The sequence below is a fragment of the Pseudophryne corroboree genome, chromosome 1 (assembly GCF_028390025.1).
Source record: "Pseudophryne corroboree isolate aPseCor3 chromosome 1, aPseCor3.hap2, whole genome shotgun sequence".
NCBI classification, from domain to species: Eukaryota; Metazoa; Chordata; class Amphibia; order Anura; family Myobatrachidae; genus Pseudophryne; species Pseudophryne corroboree.
In genome coordinates this window covers 365,053,880-365,077,864 of record NC_086444.1, presented here as the reverse complement: position 1 = coordinate 365,077,864, position 23,985 = coordinate 365,053,880, and the positions used below count along the sequence as shown (strand labels likewise).

The 23,985-nt window shown below is 47.9% G+C and overlaps 1 protein-coding gene across 1 annotated transcript in view; it reads right to left on the bottom strand.

The window, feature by feature from the left end:
* Window positions 1-23,985, bottom strand: part of SLC2A11 (solute carrier family 2 member 11) — a 251,620-nt gene that overhangs the window by 89,847 nt on the left and 137,788 nt on the right. The window contains exons 2-3 of the mRNA XM_063912987.1: window positions 6,069-6,204; window positions 5,044-5,097 (exon numbers count right to left, since the gene is read on the bottom strand). Of these exons, the coding sequence (XP_063769057.1) occupies window positions 5,044-5,097; window positions 6,069-6,089 (75 nt within the window). The 5' untranslated portion in view covers window positions 6,090-6,204. The remainder of the gene's footprint in view (window positions 1-5,043; window positions 5,098-6,068; window positions 6,205-23,985) is intronic.

Here is a 23,985-nt window from a genome sequence, read left to right as displayed (position 1 = left end):
ACTGGATAGCCAACCCTCGCTGGTTAGACTGGATTTCAGAGGATCATGGGAACCTTCGATCATCTTACGCTTACCACTGTCAGACAGGTGAAAGCGGAGAGGCCATCTAGACCGACCAAAAACACCCACGACGACACGAAGATGTCCGCTGCTATATCCTGAGTGTCCCTTAACCTGGAACAATCTCCTCGAGGCCTCTCGTTGAGGCGAGACACCAACATGTCCAATTGCAACACTCCCCAAAGACTTGTCACGTCTGGAAAAGCTTCTCGATGATGACAGTATTTTTCCCGGCTGGATATCGTGTCCGCAAAGGAAATCTATTTCTCCGTCGTTTACCTCCGGAACGAAGACTGCTAACATAGCGTTTACCAGACTTTCCACTCAACTGCAAACTGTGCAGCTTTTGCCATTTCCGCTCTTTCCTTGTTCCGCCCCAGCGGCTTACTTACGCCATTGCGGACAAGTCATCCGGCAGAATTAACACGGGCAGAACACGAAGAATACGTTCGTCTAAAATAGCTTTTAATTCAAGAAAACTTACAGCAGACAAGTTTCCCAACTTGACCTCATCCTCTGGAAATACGTCCCTTGCAAAGGACTGCTTCCCAGCTTCGGAGATCTATATGCACGGACACCAGGATCTAAACCTGGATCCCTAAACTTCATTCCTCTAGAAGGAAAGAACCGAGCAGACACCACAGGAGCGATGTCCTGGCCGTTTTGATTATATTCCGGTGCATGCGCAGGTGAGACCCGGACCACATTCCCAACTGGTCCCATGAAAACCACTCTGGTATTAGACCTGCTCACCCAAAAAGGCCTCTTATGCCGCATCCATCTGTCTTATTAATGGAACCTATGGATGAGGTGTCCCCTCAAAGCCGATCCAACTCTGGATCCTCAGACCTCTTTCCACAGGAAAAGCACCAAACCTTAACGGGTCAGTATCTACTCTGAAACCCACTTCTGAAATCTGCGTCGTAGGGAACAACAGACCAATTCCCGCGCCGAAGAACAGTCAGAGATAAACAACGATATGCACCTTTTTACAGGAACAACCAGACAATGTCCTGAACGTGACGCACCTCTGTATGGCGTCGCGTGCTACCTCCCCTTCCATAGGGGAGAGACAAGATCTATTAGAAAAAACAGTAAGGGTAAACAACCGTAACTCAAAATGTTCCCCTTTGGCTTCTATAAATAACTCACAGGTCCCAGTCTATTCCTGGACCAACTGAAAATTTGTAGACAAGGGGTCACCTGAGTGGGGACCAGCCAGATAGACTCAGCGACAAGTGGTGGATGTAGTGGAAACCGAAACTACGTCCACTTCTGCGAACCTAACAAGGCTGCAGAACACTTACCTTTTCACCATCCACTGTCTACACAGAAAAGGAAAAAAGAACGTAATCGAACCGGGTAAACGACTGCATCCCACAATAGAATGCGTCAGCACCGCTGTGAAGGAGGTTAACTCACGAATTTAGACTTACCAGCGGACACCGCCGAGATTGACTGAAGAGAGGCCACACCAAACAGCTGTAAACCTCCCACCAGCATCTCCCGGAGACCTCCTCCGCATTTTTCCGGTCACACCACCTGCTGTCACGTGGCAGCCTGCTGTAATGTTAGAAGGAAAAAAAAACATAGGCAAGCCTACCCACCCTGGGTAGGATAATTCTATCGGATGCTTACCCGACTACCACACTCCCTCAATTGCATACAGTGCAAATAAGGTCAAAGTATAGAAATAAAATTTCACTTAGCTGCCTGTGTATGATCCTTTGCGACCGGCTCTGCGTCGACCAGGGGTTGACTGTCATCATTTTTTCTCCGCGTTGTGAAGAGACTAATATTCGGACTCCTTGATAGGATCGAAACCAACTCGTCCCGGCCAATCTAGAGCTTAATCAACAGAGCGACCAGCACATGATAAGAATACCATTATTTCAGCATTCATGGACATACATAATGTAATACACAATAAAACACACATATCCTGACCATGCATATATAAACATATATCTACATATATATACATATAGATATAACCTATACGCAAGTGGATTGTCCAGACCCGTCAGGTCCCTAGTGACAGTAATGTGTTGTGAATGTGTATGACCATGTACCGACGTGCCCCCGATGTGGATCTACCAGGAACTCTACGGCCGACAGAAACTGAGTAAATGTCGACAGTCCGGAATAGTAAGCGGGCAAAAATAATAACAATCTTGGAACCCCAAGGGGACTGAGGGAAGCATACATCTACAATTATAATAACACTCCCCCTCCTTATATATATATAAAATATATATATATATATATATATATATATACCAATACAGATACAAGGCAACAACAGCCTGTTAATTCTTTTACCCAGGAATTATCGTTTATGCCGACAGGGCATCGACCGAGCGCCGTGCCTCTCCTAGCGTGTTTACTTGTTTTTAAGCACACAAAAACAACCTGCTAATACATAGTTGTTTGAAACAAGTACCGGCAAGCGTCGGCGAAACCAACAGTTATCCCCCCAGGAGCTTTTGACAAAGCCCTCATACCGTCGACATATGTCGACTAACCAGTAGTGGGTAAATAAAAATGGAAACAGTGTCCTTATGCTAACACAACCAGGATTATGCGCCCATTTATTAACATAACGCTATATTAACCCATATAGCATAAAAACAGTTTGTCCCCCCTCCTTCATAGATTTTGGCGGGGACCTGAGAAAAAAAGGCGCCGACTCCTGTGTAAGGGCTAAGCTCCGCCCCCTCCCGGCGCGCTTAAGCCCACTCACATCTCTGTGAAAATTTGTTAGGGATTTATATATATATCACCCCCGCAGCCTAGGGCGCCCCCCCCGCGCCCCGCACCCACTGAAACCGTTGGTGTGCGGGAGCGACGGATCGGAGGGCTCACGTTGCTATGCTCCTGGCGGGGTGAAGACACCCGGAGACCGGGTATGGTCCCCCGCCCGGGAAGAGATAATAAAAAACTGCCCGGGACGCTCCCCCCCAGCGCCCTGCACCCATGGGGCCGGTGGCGGGGAACAGAAGGCGCACAGCGCAATCTAACACGCTGGCGGGGTCCGGGACACGGAGCCCCGACCCCGTCAGCTTACCTGTGGAAGTTGCGCTATATCGCGCTGGCGGGGTCCGAGACACGGAGCCCCGGCCCCGCCAGCTTCCTCCGGCGCTCTGTACCCGTGGCGGCCGCCGGGAAAAAACTGCACAACGCGCTTGCGGGGGTCTGTATAGGGAGCCCCCGGCAGCGCGAGAAAGCACATACTGAAAACCAACTCGCTGCCCAGGGCGCTAACCCCCCCTCCCCCCCCCCCCTCCCCCCACGCGCCATGCACCCGTATAAGCGGTGGCAGGGAAAACACTAAAGTATGCTGGCGGGGGATGAACCGAAATGCCTTTTTGCCAGACTTTGTACATAAAGAAGACTAGTAACTTGCTGCCCAGGGCGCCCCCCCCCCCAGCGCCCTGCACCCTGTGAGTGCCGTTGTGTGGGAGCAGGGAGCGCAGCACTACCACTGTCCCTTCGTTACTGATGTCTTCTGCCGTCACTGAAGTCTTCTGATCTTCTCATACTCACCCGACTTCTGACTTCTGGCTTCTGTGAGGGGGTGACGGCGTGGCTCCGGGAACAAGCAGCTAGGCGCACCAAGTGATCGAACCCTCTGGAGCTAATGGTGTCCAGTAGCCGAGAAGCAGAGCCTTGAAACTCACAGAAGTAGGTCCTGCTTCTCCCCCCTCACTCCCACGCTGCAGGGAGCCTGTAGCCAGCAGGTCTCCCTGAAAATAAAAAAACCTAACATAAGTCTTTCAGAGAAACTCAGGAGAGCTCCCCTAGTGTGTGACCCATCACTCCTGGGCACAAAGTCTAACTGAGGTCTGGAGGAGGGGCATAGAGGGAGGAGCCAGTTCACACCCAGTTTAAGTCTTTATAGTGTGCCCAAGCTCCTGCGGATCCGTCTATACCCCATGGTCCTTTTGGAGTCCCCAGCATCCTCTAGGACGTAGGAGAAATTTAAATCTTGTTCAGTGTGCCGCGAGTTGTAAAAGGTTGAAAATCTCTGATCTAGTGGAAGGACCAGAACAGACATCCTGTGTCAAAGATTTGTCCAGCATACACCAACAGGAGATCCGACTGGGACCCCAACCCCCTAGTACGTCTTCTTGGATCCAATGTTACCAGTGACGTGCGGTGGAGTTAGGCAGAGCCTTTCCTCTCATACTTACGTTTGTACCAGAGTTTTGACTGAATAAAGTATATAAAAAATACAAAGAATATGTTTTAAATATATTCTTTGCATTATTCTAATCATTTTTATAGCCAAAACTCTGGAGTAAAAAGTCTATGGCAGGTGAGGCAGTGCCTCACCTGCTTATCTTTTCCGCACATATCTGATTAAAACTCACCAAATTTCCAGGAGCTTATACTACTGCACCCGTGTATAATGCCTAGATGTACCCTCACCGCACGTCCCTGAATGTTACCACTCTGAAGTTTTCTTCCACATCCATACAGTGGAAAGCCCAGAACAGGCTCCGTTTGTCAAAGTGCTGCCCAGCATACACCAACAGGAGATGCGGACGAGACTCCAACCACCTAGTATGTCTTCTGGGATCCAATGTTACCACTCTGTGAGGTTTTCACCCAAATCCATTGAGTGGAAGGCAAAGGATAGACTCCCTGGGTCAAAGTTCAGCCCGATGCATTCCACCGTGAGGTTCAACCGACCCCAAGCCCCTAGTATGTCTTCTGGGATCCAATGTTACCACTCTGTTAAGTTTTCTTCCAAATCCATCCAGTGGAAGGACCAGAACACGCTCCCTGGGTCAAAGTTCATCCCGGCACATTCTGTTGTGAGATCCCATTGGAACTCCAACCCCCCTTAAAGCTGGCCAGGATCCAACTGGGCCACCTCGCATTGGTTTTCATCCCAATCGGTGAAGGGGTGTCCGACTGTATAACCGCACAGACAAACAGATCAATTCATTTTATATAGAAGATTCTACAGCTACTCACCGCTACTGGTCTCTGTTCTGATCGATCAACCTTCTCTAGTAGACCATTTGTTTTCTGAGAAATATAAATAAGTGTTAGTATAGGTAACTGTTAATTATACAGACTTGACAGTAAAAAATTAAATGGCACAGATTCTACTAGTACAGCACAGGTCATATGTGGGGACATATTATATTTGAGAGAGAGAGAGTGTGCAAGCTATTTTTAATGTATCTTTCTCTCTGGCTCCACCCCCTCCCCTCTTCTCTTTCTCCTCATTCTTCCCACTTTCTCTAACTACCTCACTCCAATCTCTCCCAACTTTATTTCATTCCTCCCCTTCTGTGTCCCTATCAATGACCTCTCTCTGAGACACCACTGACACTGGACTCTGAGAGGAGTCCAGTGCACTTCTAGATGGCTCACCCCCAGTAGGGCCCTTAGGGCTTTGGACGGAAGCTTGGAGAGGTCTAATGGATGATCTGACCCTGACTCTACAAGTCCTTTTTCATTTTTGCATTATGGAAATAATGATGTATATATACAAATATCTATGTATTTTCATGTATTTCTTGTATTTTGTATTTCTGAAAAGGTTAAAAGTCATGAGTAAAATTAATTAACACATTCAAAGTGTTCTACTATCATTCCTTCTATATTAATTAATCATATTGTAATTTATAAGTATTGGAAGCCTCGTAGGTTACTTACCAATGGGGAAGTATAAAATGTATTGTACTACTTATACTTCCCCATTGGTAAGTAACCTACGAGGCTTCAAATACTATTATATTTTATTATATCTATACTGCTGAGGTTAAATATAAAAAATTGGCTCATGCATCCCAAAAATGAGCCACTGTCAACTTTCAAACTCTGTAACACTTTAGACTTTGACAAAAATGTAAAACCTCATTGCTGGTGAAAGCTGAATTTCAGTTGCTTCAGTTGCACTCCTATCAAATTATACTTTATACAGCAGCATTTGAACTCCATAAATTTAAGAAATTCAATTACTTTTGTACTTACCATCTTCAATTTCTTACCATATTCTGCTCTCGCTCCATTCTTTTGCAGACAAATTAGATATTCTCCTGTAGACTGAGGTTGTGTAGAGGTTGTTGGGAAGTAAATTTTTAAACCTCATCCTTCAAGCATGGCCTGTTTAGTTACCTATTATGGCTGAAAGAAAGCAATTTATAACATCACAATATCATGTTGAGGAATAAGAAAATACATTTATATATTTACAGGTCAGCCATAACCCCTTATTTCAGGGAGTGCAACAGTATTAAAGATTACTGCACTGTATTAAATGAAAACATTAATTTTGTATTACATGATAATGTTATATGAAAACATTTTCCATCTGTCCTGATTTTGACATGACAGTGTTGACATGCAAACCTCACAAGGGGAAGTTTTTGTAAAAAGTGGATACTTCTGGGCAGTGGCGTAAGTTCGTCCCAGTTGCCCGGAGGCAAGATAAATATTGGTGCCCCCCTATTTCCTATATCAAGATAAATGTGTGTGTGTGTGTGTGTGTGTGTGTGTGTGTGTGTGTGTGTGTGTGTGTGTGTGTGTGTGTGTGTGTGTGTGTGTGTGGAGTGTTCTGAAATTTTTTTTATATACTGTATTTATACATTTAATTGTCTTTTATTTTAAATCACACATTTCTTAGCAGTAATACCCAGGATTAGAAGCCATGACCTGTTACACTGACGGTAGACACTTTACTGATAGAGCTAGTTGCTCCTGTAGAGGAAGCATGAGAATTCTAACTATATGAAGTTACGTGTAATTGTCAGAGAAGTATCTTCATATAGTTAAAATTCTCATATTTTCTATACAGGAGCAATCCGCTTCATCAGTAAGGTGTCTGCTTCCAGTGTAATAGGTTGTGGTTTCTAATCCTGGGTGTGACACTTGTAAAATGTGTATAATAAAGAGGGTGTGATCTGTAAGGTGCAGGGACCAGTGAGGAAGTCTGCCACTGAAAAGACAGCGACAGCGACCAATTAACTTAATTCCTGGTGTCACAGAATGGGAGGAGAGGTGCCCCCCTTCAGAGCAGGAGCCCGGCGGCAGATGACTCCGTTGCCTCCCAGAGTTCTGCCTCTGCTTCTGGGTAGATCAGATGAGGTTTGGTTAGGGTATGGACAGGTCAGGAGTGACAGTTATCTCTCTTGATGTCACATGACTAAATGTTTTATGGAATGCTACCAGACAGTTGTCAATCTGAAGGGCACATAATGGTTGAGAAGGAGGAGGGCATTTACTCCCACCAAGGTTTTACAGGCATGATGCTTAAATCTAAGAATATAATAATCACAATTTTCCTAGTGGATAAGGGACATTCCATAAAAGTGAAGCTCTTTTTTTTAACTTAAATTCAGGTGGATACAAAAGAAGATTCCAATTCCAACAATTAAACATACTTACCCGACTCCTGTCGGCATTCTGTACATCGGGATGCCGGCATCCTATCCACCGGCATTCCGTATGTATTCCACATCATATCAACAATGGTGTTTAAGAATTCTACAAATAATTATTTATCTTGTCAATTGTGTGGACTTACTCAGCAGCTAGATATTGTTTGGAAGTAATAATAGGTTAGAGCAGTGGTTCCCAAACTGGGTGTTGTGGCACCTGGGATGCCGCATGGAACTTTCAGGGGAGCCTTGGGTTGGTGGTAAAGTACAAAATAAAATAATTTTAGTCAATGTAATAGGGAAAACCGGTGCCTGTGGCTGCCAATCATGAAATATGTGGACAACATTAGCACAACCCTGTCCACCACCACTTAACGGACTCTTAGGATTACTGTTAAGCACAAGTTACTTAATTCAATTTTTGCTGAGTTTCTCACTAAGATGCTTTTGGCCTAGGGGTGCCCTGGAAAAAAATGCTGATACTCCAGGGTGCAGTGATTCAAAAGGTTTGGGACCCACTGGGCTACAGCAAGCCTGCAATAGCGTATGCTGGTCTAAAGTCCAATGGTTGGAAATTAAAATGTATAAAAAGATGTCATGTAAACTTGGAAGTAAATGCAATTTCTACTGTTTTTCTACTGCACATGTGGATCAAAGTTTTTGCAAATGCGTTCCGTGCTCACCCCCGTAAAGATGCATATGCACCTGAAAAGAAGTAGATCACTTGAGGGTGCTCATTATCTGATGAAAACTACAAACTAATGATGATGATGATGATAAGGGCAGACAATTCTGGATGAACATGAATCCTTCCCACTTACAGTATACTATTATTAGTAGTAGTGTGGCTGCTTGAATATATATGCATTGTCCCATTGATATTTGCAATAGGTTTACAGCAAGACAGCAAATTGCTATTTCATCTTTTAAAAGGGTAGGCAACGGATGTTTTTAATTTATTTGAACTTAATTAGTCCTTGATTTTGTATTTGTGCCTGGTTTTCATTTCTTTTCGCATGGTAAATGTAGTTTTATTATTTATTAATAACAGTGTCCAGAAACAGATGGACTATACTTTGTCTGAATTGTCTTTTGTAACTTTAGTATTTACTACTAACATTACCATGCCACATCTGGCGGGGTGTAGTGTGGTATGCCGGCGGCCGGGCTCCCGGCGACCAGCATTCAGGCACCGGGAGCCCGACCGCCGGCATACCGACAGTGTGGCGAGAGCAAATGAGCCCCTTGCGGGCACAGTGGCGCGCTAACGCTATTTATTCTCCCTCCAGGGGGGTCATGGACCCCCACGAGGGAGAAAATCTGTCGGTATGCCGGCTGTCGGGATTCCGGCGCCGGTATACTGTGCGCCGGGATCCCGACAGTCGGCAACCTGAAGACCACCAATCTGGTGTAACCCAGGTGCATTGTCTGCTGTTCCCTCCTGCAGTAAGCGGACACATATGCAACCTCTGCAAGCATCTTGCGATAGGGCCAGAAAAGCAAAATGCGCCTCTTTAGGTGAATTTTACTCTTGCTATTTAAACACAAATGACACAAACACAAATGCCGTCCAGCACTACATCAGACTCAGAAAGGTAAGTGATCACAAACTATTCCTGTTTCATGAAACATATCCCTCATGACTTCTATGAGACAAAACATCTCCTATTTACCACTCTTCCTATATCCCCCAGTACTTGCACTAACATGCTGCTTTATTTAACAATGTAATCATACACTCACTGCAAACTACTCTCTAAAACATTCTAATAGTTTTCCTCCTCCACATGATTGTAAGCTCTTCTGTCTCATTTGTTGTTTTAGGCACAGACTACCGTTTGTGTTTTGCAATATTAAGTACTGAGAGCTGTCATTTTTCGATCCCAGCCTGTAACATGGCAGATAGGAGCTAATTGATTTGTACTTTATCACTCTCCATGGCTTAGTACATCTGCCCCAAAATAATAACGAAGCAACATTTCGTAAGAAAATACGTCCCAAGTCTTTTTTTTCATTACTAGCCGCATTGTTAGCATTGCTACCATGCAGGTCTATGGCATTGACTTTTATTCAGAGTTAAGGGGTTATTTGTGGGAAGTTTGTACAGATGTGTCCTCTCAGTGCTAACTGGACCGTGCCATTAGGCCATGCCATCTTTCTCTTACGTCCTAGAGGATGCTGGGGTCCACATTAGTACCATGGGGTATAGATGGCTCCATTAGGAGCCACTGGCACTTTAAGAGTTTGAGAGTGTGGGCTGGCTCCTCCCTCAATGCCCCTCCTACCAGACTCAGTTTAGAAAATGTGCTCGGAGGAGGCGGTCACAGCTAGGGGAGCTCTACAGAGTTTCTCTGGTAAAAGTGTTCTTAGAGTTTATTATTTTACAGGGAGGGTGCTGGCAACAGCCTCCCTGCTTCGTGGGACTAAGAGGGGGAGTAGTGTCCACCCTGCGGGGTCTGAGCCACTATCTCCGCTGATAGGACACTAAGCTCCCGAGGGTGCTTATCTTTAGCCGCTCCAGGTGACCGCTCACTTTAGCAGCAAGCCGCCACCCCCTTACTGAGCCAGAAGACTTCGGTGGCGAGTGAGTCACCACCACCCCTGGCAAGCGGGGAGCCGGTGTGAAGATGGTGGCAAAAATAAGAATTTACTTACCGATAATTCTATTTCTCTGAGTCCGTAGTGGATGCTGGGGTTCCTGAAAGGACCATGGGGAATAGCGGCTCCGCAGGAGACAGGGCACAAAAGTAAAGCTTTTACAGGTCAGGTGGTGTGTACTGGCTCCTCCCCCTATGACCCTCCTCCAGACTCCAGTTAGGTACTGTGCCCGGACGAGCGTACACAATAAGGGAGGATTTTGAATCCCGGGTAAGACTCATACCAGCCACACCAATCACACCGTACAACTTGTGATCTAAACCCAGTTAACAGTATGATAACAGAGGAGCCTCTGAAAGATGGCTTCCTAAACAATAACCCGAATTAGTTAACAATAACTATGTACAAGTATTGCAGATAATCCGCACTTGGGATGGGCGCCCAGCATCCACTACGGACTCAGAGAAATAGAATTATCGGTAAGTAAATTCTTATTTTCTCTATCGTCCTAAGTGGATGCTGGGGTTCCTGAAAGGACCATGGGGATTATACCAAAGCTCCCAAACGGGCGGGAGAGTGCGGATGACTCTGCAGCACCGAATGAGAGAACTCCAGGTCCTCCTTTGCCAGGGTATCAAATTTGTAAAAATTTACAAACGTGTTCTCCCCTGACCACGTAGCTGCTCGGCAGAGTAGTAATGCCGAGACCCCTCGGGCAGCCGCCCAAGATGAGCCCACCTTCCTTGCGGAATGGGCCTTAACAGATTTAGGCTGTGGCAGGCCTGCCACAGAATGTACAAGTTGAATTTTGTTACAAATCCAACGAGCAATCGACTGCTTAGAAGCAGGTGCACCCAACTTGTTGGGTGCATACAGTATAAACAGCGAGTCAGATTTTCTGACTCCAGCCGTCCTTTAAATGTATATTTTTAAGGCTCTGACAACGTCCAACAACTTGGAGTCCTTCAAGTCGTCTGTAGCCGCAGGCACTACAATAGGCTGGTTCAGGTGAAACGCTGATACCACCTTAGGGAGAAAATGCGGACGCGTCCGCAGCTCTGCCCTATGTCGAATGGAAAATTAAATAAGGGCTTTTATAAAACAAAGCCGCCAGTTCAGATACTCTCCCGGCCGAAGCCAGGGCCAGTAACATAGTCACTTTCCATGTGAGATATTTCAAATCCACCTTCTTTAGTGGTTCAAACCAATTTGATTTGAGGAAATCTAAAACTACATTTAGATCCCACGGTGCCACCTTAGGCACCACAGGAGGCTGTATATGCAGTACTCCTTTGATAAAAATCTGGACCTCAGGGACTGAGGCCAATTCTTTTTGGAAGAATATTGATAGGGCCGAAATTTGAACCTTAATAGATCCCAATTTGAGACCCATAGACAATCCTGATTGCAGGAAATGTAGGAAAACGACCCAGTTGAAATTCCTCCATCGGAGCACTCCGCTGCTCGCACCACGCAACATATTTTCGCCAAATACGGCGATAATGCTTCGCGGTGACTTCCTTCCTTGCCTTTATCAAGGTAGGAATGACTTCTTCTGGAATGCCTTTTCCTTTTAGGATCTGGCATTCAAACGCCATGCCGTCAAACGCAGCCGCGGTAAGTCTTGAAAAAGACAAGTACCCTGCTGAAGCAGGTCCCTTCTCAGAAGTAGAGGCCACGGATCGTCCGTGACCATCTCTTGAAGTTCCGGGTACCAAGTCCTTCTTGGCCAATCCGGAGCCACTAGTCTCACTCCACTTTGCCGTATAATCCTCAATACCTTTGGTATGAGAGGCAGAGGAGGAAACACATATACCGACTGGTACACCCAAGGTGTTACCAGCGCGTCCACAGCTATTGCCTGCGGATCTCTTGACCTGGCGCAATACCTGTCCAGTGTTTTGTTGAGGCGAGACGCCATCATGTCCACCATTGGTTTTACCCAACGGTTTAATAGCATGTGGAAAACTTCTGGATGAAGTCTCCACTCTCCCGGGTGAAGGTCGTGTCTGCTGAGGAAGTCTGCTTCCCAGTTGTCCACGCCCGGGATGAATACTGCTGACAGTGCTATCACGTGATTCTCCGCCCAGCGAAGGATCCTGGCAGCTTCTGCCATTGCCCTCCTGCTTCTTGTGCCGCCCTGTCTGTTTACATGGGCGACTGCCGTGATGTTGTCCGACTGGATCAACACCGGTCTTCCTTGAAGCAGAGGTTCCGCCTGGCTTAGAGCATTGTAGATTGCTCTTAGTTCCAGAATGCTTATGTGAAGAGACTTTTTCAGGCTCGACCACACTCCCTGGAAATTTCTTCCCTGTGTGACTGCTCCCCAGCCTCTCTGGCTGGCACCCGTGGTCACCAGGATCCAATCCTGCATGCCGAATCTGCGGCCCTCCAATAGATGAGCCTCCTGCAACCACCACAGAAGGGATACCCTTGTCCTCGGCGACAGGGTTATCCGCAGGTGCATCTGAAGATGCGACCCTGACCATTTGTCCAACAGATCCCTTTGCATGGAATCTGCCGAAAGGGATTGCTTCGTAAGAAGCTACCATTTTTTCCCAGGACTCTTGTGCATTGATGTACAGACACCTTTCCTGGTTTTAGGAGGTTCCTGACCAGGTCAGATAACTCCTTGGCTTTTTCTTCGGGAAGAAAAACCTTTTCTGAACTGTGTCCAGAATCATCCCCAGGAACAGCAGACGAGTTGTCGGCATTAATTGGGATTTTGGAATATTCAGAATCCATCCGTGCTGCTTTAGCACCTCTTGAGATAGTGCTAAACCCATCTCTAGCTGTTCTCTGGACCTTGCCCTTATTAGGAGATCGTCCAAGTATGGGATAATTAATACGCCTTTTCTTCGAAGAAGAAATATTATCTCGGCCATTACCTTTGTAAAGACCCGAGGTGCCGTGGACAAACCAAACGGCAGCGTCTGAAACTGATAGTGACAGTTTTGTACAACGAACCTGAGGTACCCCTGGTGTGAGGGGTAATTGGAACGTGGAGATACGCATCCTTGATGTCCAAGGATACCATAAAGTCCCCTTCTTCCAGGTTCGCTATCACTGCTCTGAGTGACTCCATCTTGAACTTGAACTTCTTTATGTACAGGTTCAAGGACTTCAGATTTAGAATAGGCCTTACCGAGCCATCCGGCTTCGGTACCACAAAAAGAGTGGAATAATACCCCTTCCCTTGTTGTAGAAGAGGTACCTTGACTATCACCTGCTGAGAATACAGCTTGTGAATGGCTTCCAAAACCATCTCCCTTTCTGAGGGGGACGTTGGTAAAGCAGACTTCAGGAAACGGCGAGGTGGCTCTGTCTCTAATTTCAACCTGTACCCCTGAGATATTATCTGCAGGATCCAGGGATTTACCTGCGAGTGAGCCCACTGCGCGCTGTAATTCTTGAGACGACCGCCTACCGCCCCCGAGTCCGCTTGCGAAGCCCCAGCGTCATGCTGAGGCTTTTGTAGAAGCCGGGGAGGGCTTCTGTTCCTGGGAAGGAGCTGCCTGTTGCTGTCTCTTCCCTCGTCCTCTGCCTCGTGGCAGATATGAATAGCCCTTTGCTCTCTTATTTTTAAAGGAACGAAAAGGCTGCGGTTGAAAGGTCGGTGCCTTTTTCTGTTGGGGAGTGACTTGAGGTAGAAAGGTGGATTTCCCGGCCGTAGCCGTGGCCACCAAATCCGATAGACCGACCCCAAATAACTCCTCTACGCATCGCCTGTCCACTGTCGTGTCCATAAAGCTCTTCTGGCCGAAATGGACATAGCACTTACCCGTGATGCCAGTGTGCAGATATCTCTCTGTGCATCACGCATATAAAGAAATGCATCCTTTATTTGTTCTAACGACAGTAAAATATTGTCCCTGTCCAGGGTATCAATATTTTCGATCAGGGACTCTGACCAAACTACCCCCGCACTGCACATCCAGGCAGTCGCAATAGCTGGTCGTAGTATAACACCTGCATGTGTGTATATACCTTTTTGGATATTTTCCATCCTCCTATCTGATGGATCTTTAAGTGCGGCCGTCTCAGGAGAGGGTAACGCCACTTGTTTTGATAAGCGTGTTAGCGCTTTGTCCACCCTAGGAGGTGTTTCCCAGCGCTCCCTAACCTCTGGCGGGAAAGGGTATAAAGCCAATAACTTCTTTGAAATTAGCAGTTTTTTATCGGGGCACCCCACGCTTCATCACACACGTCATTTAATTCTTCTGATTCGGTAAAAACTACTGGTAGTTTTTTCACACCCCACATAATACCCTGTTTAGTGGTACCTGTAGTATCAGCTAAATGTAACATCTCCTTTATTGCCAAAATCATATAACGTGTGGCCCTTTTGGAAAATACGGTTGATTCGTCACCTTCACTACCGGAATCAGTGCCTGTGTCTGGGTCTGTGTCGACCGACTGAGGCAAGGGGCGTTTTACAGCCCCTGACGGTGTTTGAGGCGCCTGGACAGGCACTAAGTGAGTGTCCGGCCGCCTCATGTCGGCAAACGACTGCTTAAGCGAGTTGACGCTATCCCGTAATTCCACAAATAAAGGCATCCATTCTGGTGTCGACCCCCTAGAAGGTGACATCCTCATATTTGGCAATTGCTCCGCCTCCACACCAATAACGTCCTCATACATGTCGACACACACGTACCGACACACAGCAGACACACAGGGAATGCTCTATACGAAGACAGGACCCACTAGCCCTTTGGGGAGACAGAGGGAGAGTCTGCCAGCACACACCAAAAAGCGCTATATATGACAGGGATAGCCTTATGATTAAGTGCTCCCTTATAGCTGCTTTTATATTAATATATTGCCATTTATTTTGCCCCCCCTCTCTGTTATACCCTGTTTCTGTAGTGCAGTGCAGGGGAGAGACCTGGGAGCCTTCCTGACCAGCGGAGCTGTGACAGAAAATGGCGCCGTGTGCTGAGGAGATAGGCCCCGCCCCTTTTCCGGCGGGCTCGTCTCCCGCTATTTAGTACATTTAGGCAGGGGTAAATATCTCCATATAGCCTCTGGGGCTATATGTGAGGTATTTTTAGCCTTTTTAAAGGTTTACATTTGCCTCCCAGGGCGCCCCCCCCCAGCGCCCTGCACCCTCAGTGACTGCCGTGTGAAGTGTGCTGAGAGGAAAATGGCGCACAGCTGCAGTGCTGTGCGCTACCTTAAGAAGACTGCAGGAGTCTTCAGCCGCCGATTCTGGACCTCTTCTTGCTTCAGCATCTGTGAGGGGGCCGGCGGCGTGGCTCCGGTGACCATCCAGGCTGTACCTGTGATCGTCCCTCTGGAGCTTCATGTCCAGTAGCCAAGAAGCCAATCCATCCTGCACGCAGGTGAGTTCACTTCTTCTCCCCTCTGTCCCTCGTTGCAGTGATCCTGTTGCCAGCAGGAATCACTGTAAAATAAAAAACCTAAGCTAAACTCTCTAAGCAGCTCTTTATGAGAGCCACCTAGAATTGCACCCTTCTCGGCCGGGCACAAAAATCTAACTGGAGTCTGGAGGAGGGTCATAGGGGGAGGAGCCAGTACACACCACCTGACCTGTAAAAGCTTTACTTTTGTGCCCTGTCTCCTGCGGAGCCGCTATTCCCCATGGTCCTTTCAGGAACCCCAGCATCCACTTAGGACGATAGAGAAAGGGTAGGGAGTGCAGTACTAACTGCGCTCCAGGGCTCAGCGGTACATAGTGCAGTGCTGTGAGGGGCGCCCTTAGCCAGCGCCTATATCCTACACTGGTCAGCAAGCCTGTCAGGGTTCCCGGATTGCTGCCAGCAGAAATCCTCAGGCCAGTATAATATAATGAAGAGTGGGAAGCAGCGCCATGTTCGGGGGGCGGAGCTTCTGCTCAGAGCGGACCCAGCAGAGTTCAGCGCCATTTTCCTGCCTGCAGTTCCTGTACAACAGACGCTGACAGGGAGAGCTGTCCCTCCAAGAAACTCCAGCTATCCTGTGCGGTACTGGGGGGTTGTAGAAGGGGGGGGGGGGGGGTGGAGGCTGTGTAAAGTCTGTGTAGTCTATTAAGGTACACAGACAGAGCTGGTAGTTTCATTAGTTCTACCTCAAAAAGTGCTGTGTGTGGGTTGGCTCCAATCTCTGTGTCTCTCTGTGGGACTCTGTGTCATATGCTGCAGAAGATGTTTCCTCTCAGGAGGGATACATTCCATGAACACAGGATTGTATTGCTTTGTCTCAGATCCCTATTGTTGAACCTGAGTGGTTAACTTCTATCAAAGGAATGATCTCTCAGATTTCTACTAGGGTAGCGAATACTGAGACTGAAACTCAGGTGTTGAAGAAGTCTATGGCAGTTTGGTCAGGCTCTGTCCCTAATCCTGCAAAATCCCCTAGCATGTTCCCACAGAAACGTGCACTTGCCCAAATTATGCAAGATGACATGGATACAGATTCTGATACTGCAGACGGTGATGAGGATGTGCTGAGGGGGGCGGCATCCCTTGCTAAGGGGGTGCAACTAATGATTGAGGCCATTAGAGATGTGTTAAACATTAATGACACCACCCCTGAGCAGGTTGAGGAGGCTTACTTCACTGACAATAAGAAAGCCTTGCTAACCTTCCCTGCGTCTAAAGGATTAAACGCTATATTTGAGAAATCCTGGGAAAAGCCGGAGAAAAAAATTCCAGATCCTAAAAAGGGTTCTGGTTGCTTTTCCCTTCCGTAAGGAAGATAGGAAAAAATGGGAAAACCCACCCATTATTGACGCATCTGTCTCCAGACTGTCTAAAAAGGTGGTTTTACCTGTCCCTGGATCTACCGCGTTAAAAGAACCAGCTGATCGTAAGATTAACACTACACTCAAATCCATTTACATTGCTTCAGGAGTGGCGTTAAGGCCCACTATTGCCTGTGCATGGATTTCTAAAGCCATAGTAATGTGGTCAGGCACATTACTAGAGGATTTGGATACAATGGATAGAAGTGACATTGAATTGTTTTTACATAACATACAGGATTCTTCGGGGTTGAGGATGGAATCCATAAAGGACCTGGGTACACCGACTGCACAGATATATTCCATGTCGGTCTCAGCCCGCATGGGGACTCTGGCGACGCCAGTGGTCTGCAGACGCGGAATCCAGGAGAAGTGTGGAGAACCTACCCTAGGTCAGGCTCTATTTGGGGAAACGTTGGATGCGTGGATTTCCACGGCAACCACGGGTAAGTCACCTTTCCTTCCCCCTGCTACACCTTCTACGAAGAAACCATTTTCTTCAGCTGTGCTGCAGTCCTTTCGGACCGCTAAGGCAAAAAAGTCCAAGCCTCCTACCACTTTCTTTAGAGGTGGTCGGGCAAAATCCAAAAAGCCTCAAAATCCTCAGCATGACGGTGGACCTCAAAGCCTGGAGGACGGGCTGGTGGGTGCGAGACTCAGACGTTTCAGACACATCTTGGTGTCATCCGGCCTGGATCCCTGGGTACAGGATATTGTGTCCCAGGGGTACAGACTGGAGTTTCAAGAACTCCCGCCTCACTGATTCTTCAAATCGGGCTTGCCAACTTTGATGACAGACAGGGCTATCCTACAGGAAGCCATCCTAAAATTGGAAAAGTCACAGGTCATTGTCCCATTTCCACCTCATATGCAAAACAAGGGTTATTATTCAAACCTTTTCATGGTACCAAAACCTGATGGTTCGGTCAGACCAATTTTGAACTTGAAATCGTTGAACCCTTACCTGAGGGTGTTCAAATTCAAAATGGAGTCTCTCAGAGCAGTGAGGGAGAGTTTCTGGTATCCCTGGATATCAAGGATTCATACCTCAACATTCCGATTTGGCTGCCTCACCAGGCTTATCTCAGATTTGCACTGTTAGACAGTCACTATCAATTCCAGGCACTGCCATTCGGCCTCTCCACAGCACAGAGGGTGTTCACCAAGGTGATGGCAGAGATGATGGTTCTCCTCCGCAGAAAGGGGGTGAACATAATCCCATATCTGGACGATATGCGGATAAAGGCATCGTCCAGGGAGAAGTTGTTGCAGTCCATTGTTCTCACGACTCATCTGCTCAAGGAACACAGTTGGATCCTGAATCTTCCAAAATCACATTTGGAGCCGACCAGGAGGTTGTCTTTTCAGGGAATGACCCTCGACACGGAAGTGCAGAGGGTGTTTCTCCCGCTCCCGGAGGAGAAAGCGTTGGTGATACAAACAATGGTCCGGTATGTCCTGAAGCCAGCCCAGGTTTTGGTTCATCAGTGTATTCGCCTGTTGGGGAAGATGGTGGCCTCTTACGAGGCTCTACAGTACGGAAGGTTTCATGCTTGGCCCTTCCAACTGGATCTTCTGGACAAGTGGTCGGGATCTCATCTACACATGCACCAGAGAATACGTCTGTCGCCAAAAGCCAGGATTTCACTCCTCTGGTGGCTGCAACTACCTCACCTACTGGAGGGCCGCAGGTTCGGGATTCAGGACTGGGTCCTTCTAACCACGGATGCAAGTCTCTGAGGCTGGGGCGCAGTCACTCAGGGGGGAACCTTCCAAGGACGGTGGTCAAGCCTGGAATCCAGCCTTCCAATAAACATTCTGGAACTAAGAGCCATCTGCAACTGTCTTTTCCAAGCGGCCCATCTTTTGCGAGATCGAGCCATTGAAGTGCAGTCGGACAATGTAACGATGGTGGCTTACATAAACCGACAGGGCGGAACGAAGAGCAGAGCTGCAACGTCAGAGGTAACAAGAATCATCCTCTGAGCAGAAAAACACGTGTTGGCGCAGCAATCTTCATTCCGGGAGTGGACAACTGGGTAGCGGACTTCCTCAGCAGACACGATCTCCATTCAGGAGAGTGGGAACTCCATCCGGAGGTGTTCGCAGAGGTAACAGATCTTTGGTGTGTACCTCAAATAGACATGATGGCCTCTCGTCTCAACAAGAAGCTTCGGCGGTATTGTTCCAGGTCGAGGGACCCACAAGCCGTGGCGGTGGACGCCCTAGTGACTCCGTGGGTGTTCCAGTCAGTGTACGTGTTTCCTCCACTTCCACTCATTCCAAGAGTTCTAAAATTCATAAGGAGAACAAGAGTTCAGGCAATCCTCATTGCTCCAGATTGGCCAAGAAGGGCTTGGTACGCGGATCTTCTGGATCTACTGCTGGAAGAGCCGAGGTCTCTTCCTCTTCGGGAGGACCTGCTGCAGCAGGGGCCGTTCGCTTATCAAGACTTACCGCGGCTACGTTTGACGGCATGGAGGTTGAACACCAGATATTAGCTCAGAAGGGCATTCCGAACAAGGTTATTCCTACCCTTATACAGGCTAGGAAAGGAGTAATGCCTAAACATCACCATCGTATTTGGAAAAAATATGTATCTTGGTGTGAGTCCAAGAAGTTTCCTACGGTGGAGTTTCAACTGGGACGGTTTCTCCTCTTCCTGCAAGCAGGTGTGGATATGGGCCTGCATTTGGGATCCGTCCAGATTTCAGTCCTATCCATTTTCTTCCAGAAACAGTTGGCTTCCCTCCCTGAGGTTCAGGGGTTCTGCACATCCAGCCTCCCTTTGTGCCACCTACGGCGCCCTGGGATCTTAACGTGGTGTTACAGTTCCTCCAAACGGGTTGGTTCGAGCCTCTACCAAATTTCTTACGTGGAAGGCTGTCACTTTGTTGGCCTTAGCTTCTGCTAGACGTGTGTCAGAGTTGGGGGCTTTGTCTTGTAAGAGCCCCTACTTGATCTTCCATGAAGATAGTGCTGAGCTCCGGACACGTCAGCAGTTCCTTCTGAAGGTTGTGTCGGCATTTCATATCAACCAACCTATTGTGGTGCCAGTTGCTACTGACTCCTCAATTTCATCAAAGTCCTTGGATGTTGTAAGGGCTCTGAAAATCTATGGGGGTCATTCCGACCCATCCGCTGCGAACAGGTCTGGAATGCGCAGTGGCCGCGCTCTATGAAGAAAGCGGTCGCAGAACCGACCGCAAGAAGATTGACAGAAAGAAGGCGTTCCTGGGCGGAGCCGGACCATTGGCTACCGTTTTCGGGGAGTGGAGAAGAAAATGCAGGCGTGTCCAGGAGAACGGAGGGCGGATGTCTGACGACAAAGCCGGCTCCAGCATCGCATAGATCGTCGCACAGGGTAAGTATGTCCAGGGCTAGTCATGTTTTGCTTGAAAATTTATTAGCTTAGCAGGGTTGCACAAGCGATCGCAGCCCTGCTAAGCTAAAACACACTGCCCCATAGGCGTGGACTAGTTGATCGCAGCAGCAGCAAAAAGTTGCTGGCTGCGATCGACTCGGAATGACCCCCTATCTGAAGAGGACTGCTCGTCACAGATAATCGGACTCTGTTTGTCCTGTATGATCCCAAGAAACTTGGGTGTCCTGCTTTTAAGCAGACGATCTCTCGCTGGATCAGGTTCACTATCCAGCATGCGTATTCTACGGCAGGATTGCCGTGTCCTACGTCTGTTAAGGCCCACTCTACTCGTAAGGTGGGTTCTTCCTGGGTGGCTGCCCGGGGTGTCTCGGCTTTACAGCTTTGCCGAGCGGCTACTTGGTCTGGGTCGAACATGTTTGCAAAGTTCTAGAAGTTCGATACTTTGGCCGCTGAGGACCTGAAGTTTGGACAATCAGTTCTGCAGGAGCCTCCGCGCTCTCCCTCCCGTTCTGGGAGCTTTGGTACATCCCCATGGTACTAATGTGGACCCCAGCATCATCTAGGATGTAAGAGAAAATAGGATTTTAATTACCTACATGTAAATCCTTTCCAGCGCTTCGTGATGCTGCAGTGGCTACTTAGTTCAGTACTGCTTAGTTCTTGGTTAAGTACTGTTTTGTTACTTGGTTAAGTAATATTGTTTAGCCGTTGCTGATGTTTCAAGCTGGTTAGCTTGGTTTGCCTTGTGTGTGAGCTGGTGTGAATCTCGCCACTATCTGTGTAAAATCCTTCTCTCGAAGTTGTCCGTCTCCTCGGGTACAGTTTCTAGACTGAGTCTGGTAGGAGGGGCATAGAGGGAGGAGCCAGCCCACACTCTCAAACGCTTAACCACTTGCCTGGCATGGTCGCATGAGATGCGACCATGCCTGAAAGTGCTCTATCTGACCTGGTCGCACAGGATGCGACCAGTCAGAGAGTGTTAGCAGCGGCAAGGAAGGGAAACTTCCCTCCGCTGCTGCTGTCAGAGGGACCGGAAGGTCCCTATGCCTCCCTGCACTCTCCCCCACTAATTGCCATGCTGCCGATCACTGCTGATCGGTCAGCACTGCAGGACCCCCCCCTCCAGCGGTTGCAGACTATGGCAGCCGCTGGGGAGTGTAAATGAACCCTCCCACGCCACCCCCAGACCCCCCCTGTATACCTGAAGGCTGTCCCGGTTTTCAAAATGAAAGCCAAGATGGTTGCGATGTTCCCGATGTTCGCAATGTTCCCAATCGATGTTTCGATGTTTGGGGAAAAAATATATATATATTTATTTATTTTTAAACTAAAATCATTTGGGATTGGGTTAAATTCATGTTCTTCACCTAATTCACTCATAAAAAAAACGGACAATTTCGGAGTGGTTTTTGGTTAAATAAATTGTCAGTTAAGTGGTTAAAGTGCCAGTGGCTCCTAGTGGACCCGTCTAAACCCCATGGTACTAATGTGGACCCCAGCATCCTCTACGGACTACGAGAAAAGTATTTACCGGTAGGTAATTAAAATCCTATTTTTTCAGTCACAAGTAAAGGCACTTTTATGCATGAATAAAACAAATGGACACAACAAAGGTGCACTGCTAGGGGATCAGTATATATTACCGACGGTCGGGATGCCAGCCATCAGTATACAGACGGGCATCCTGGCCGTCAGTATGCCAGCAGCAAGGCAAATACGGTATGCTACTCCTCTCAGAGCACCTCAGTTGTTCCAGGTGTCCTGCACAGTATGGTGTAAAGACACTCAGTGTATGAGGACACATGAGACTGTATGTACCATGCTTGTATACAAGGAGGTTCCACTTTTCTCCCACTGTCCAAATAAACATTAGTAATGTGATTGGCGTCTCATTAAATTGGCCCTTATACAACATGATAAGCAGTGTTTATTGCCACACACTACATTTTGATGATAACAATACAGTTTTTCCTGCTAGCTAATATACAACGGCAAGAGTCAGGGGCGGATCCAGAACAAAATGACAAGGGGGGCACCATTACAGGGGAAGAGGGGGTTGTGGTATTCTTTTGTGTGCTCCGAAGGCACGAGCGCTCCTGGAAAAGTGGGTGTGGACCGGCAACAAGGGTCATGGCCTCAAAAGCAATGTCCTATCCACAAGCCATGCCCTCATTTTCATCACACTTCCTAACCCTTCCTCATCCACTCCCCTGCTCATGCCTACCTTTTCCTCCTCAGTCCTCACCCAGTCCCCTCACCAGTCACAGCCAGGCTCCCCTTCCCAGCCTCTAGACTCCGAGTAACCGTCCTCTCTTCCACCTCCTGACCTCTCTTCCCGCACCCAGCACTGCTCAGCTCCATACCTCAATCTCAGACTGCTTTTGTGAATACACGGAGAGGCAGTGGGCGACTTAGAGTATGATGGAGAGAGGCAGTGGGAGACAGGAAGAGGGTGGCAGAAGAGAAAGGTGACAGGGAGAAATAGTGGGAGACGGAGAGGCAGTGGATGACAGGAAAAGGTGACGGCGGGAGACAGTGGGTGACAGTGAGATGACGGGAAGAGGCAGTAAGTGAAAGGGTGACAGCGAAAGGCAGTGGGTAACAAGGTGAAGAAGAGGGTGACGGGGAGAGGATAATGCCTGGCAGAGGATGACAGGAGAGGGTGATAGGGATATAGTGACTCAGGGGAGAAGCAGAGGGTGACGGTACGGGGAGAGACAGTGAGAGACATAGAGGTAGTGGGTGACGGGGAGAGGCAGCGGGTGATGGGGAAAGGCAGTGGATAGATAAGTACCCCTTGGCCCATGTATTCTGTCGATGTACATGCACTATTATACACTAGAGTTCATTTTTGTCAGGAGCTAATTTATTAACCAGTATATTTTTGGATTGTGGGAGAAAATAAGAATTTACTTACCGATAATTCTATTTCTCGTAGTCCGTAGTGGATGCTGGGAACTCCGTAAGGACCATGGGGAATAGCGGCTCCGCAGGAGACTGGGCACAAAAGTAAAGCTTTAGGACTACCTGGTGTGCACTGGCTCCTCCCCCTATGACCCTCCTCCAAGCCTCAGTTAGGATACTGTGCCCGGACGAGCGTACACAATAAGGAAGGATTTTGAATCCCGGGTAAGACTCATACCAGCCACACCAATCACACCGTACAACTTGTGATCTGAACCCAGTTAACAGCATGATAACAGAGGAGCCTCTGGAAAGATGGCTCACAACAACAATAACCCGATTTAGTTAACAATAACTATGTACAAGTATTGCAGACAATCCGCACTTGGGATGGGCGCCCAGCATCCACTACGGACTACGAGAAATAGAATTATCGGTAAGTAAATTCTTATTTTCTCTGACGTCCTAGTGGATGCTGGGAACTCCGTAAGGACCATGGGGATTATACCAAAGCTCCCAAACGGGCGGGAGAGTGCGGATGACTCTGCAGCACCGAATGAGAGAACTCCAGGTCCTCCTCAGCCAGGGTATCAAATTTGTAGAATTTAGCAAACGTGTTTGCGCCTGACCAAGTAGCTGCTCGGCAAAGTTGTAAAGCCGAGACCCCTCGGGCAGCCGCCCAAGATGAGCCCACCTTCCTTGTGGAATGGGCTTTTACAGATTTTGGCTGTGGCAGGCCTGCCACAGAATGTGCAAGCTGAATTGTACTACAAATCCAACGAGCAATAGCCTGCTTAGAAGCAGGAGCACCCAGCTTGTTGGGTGCATACAGGATAAACAGGGAGTCAGATTTTCTGACTCCAGCCGTCCTGGAAACATATATTTTCAGGGCCCTG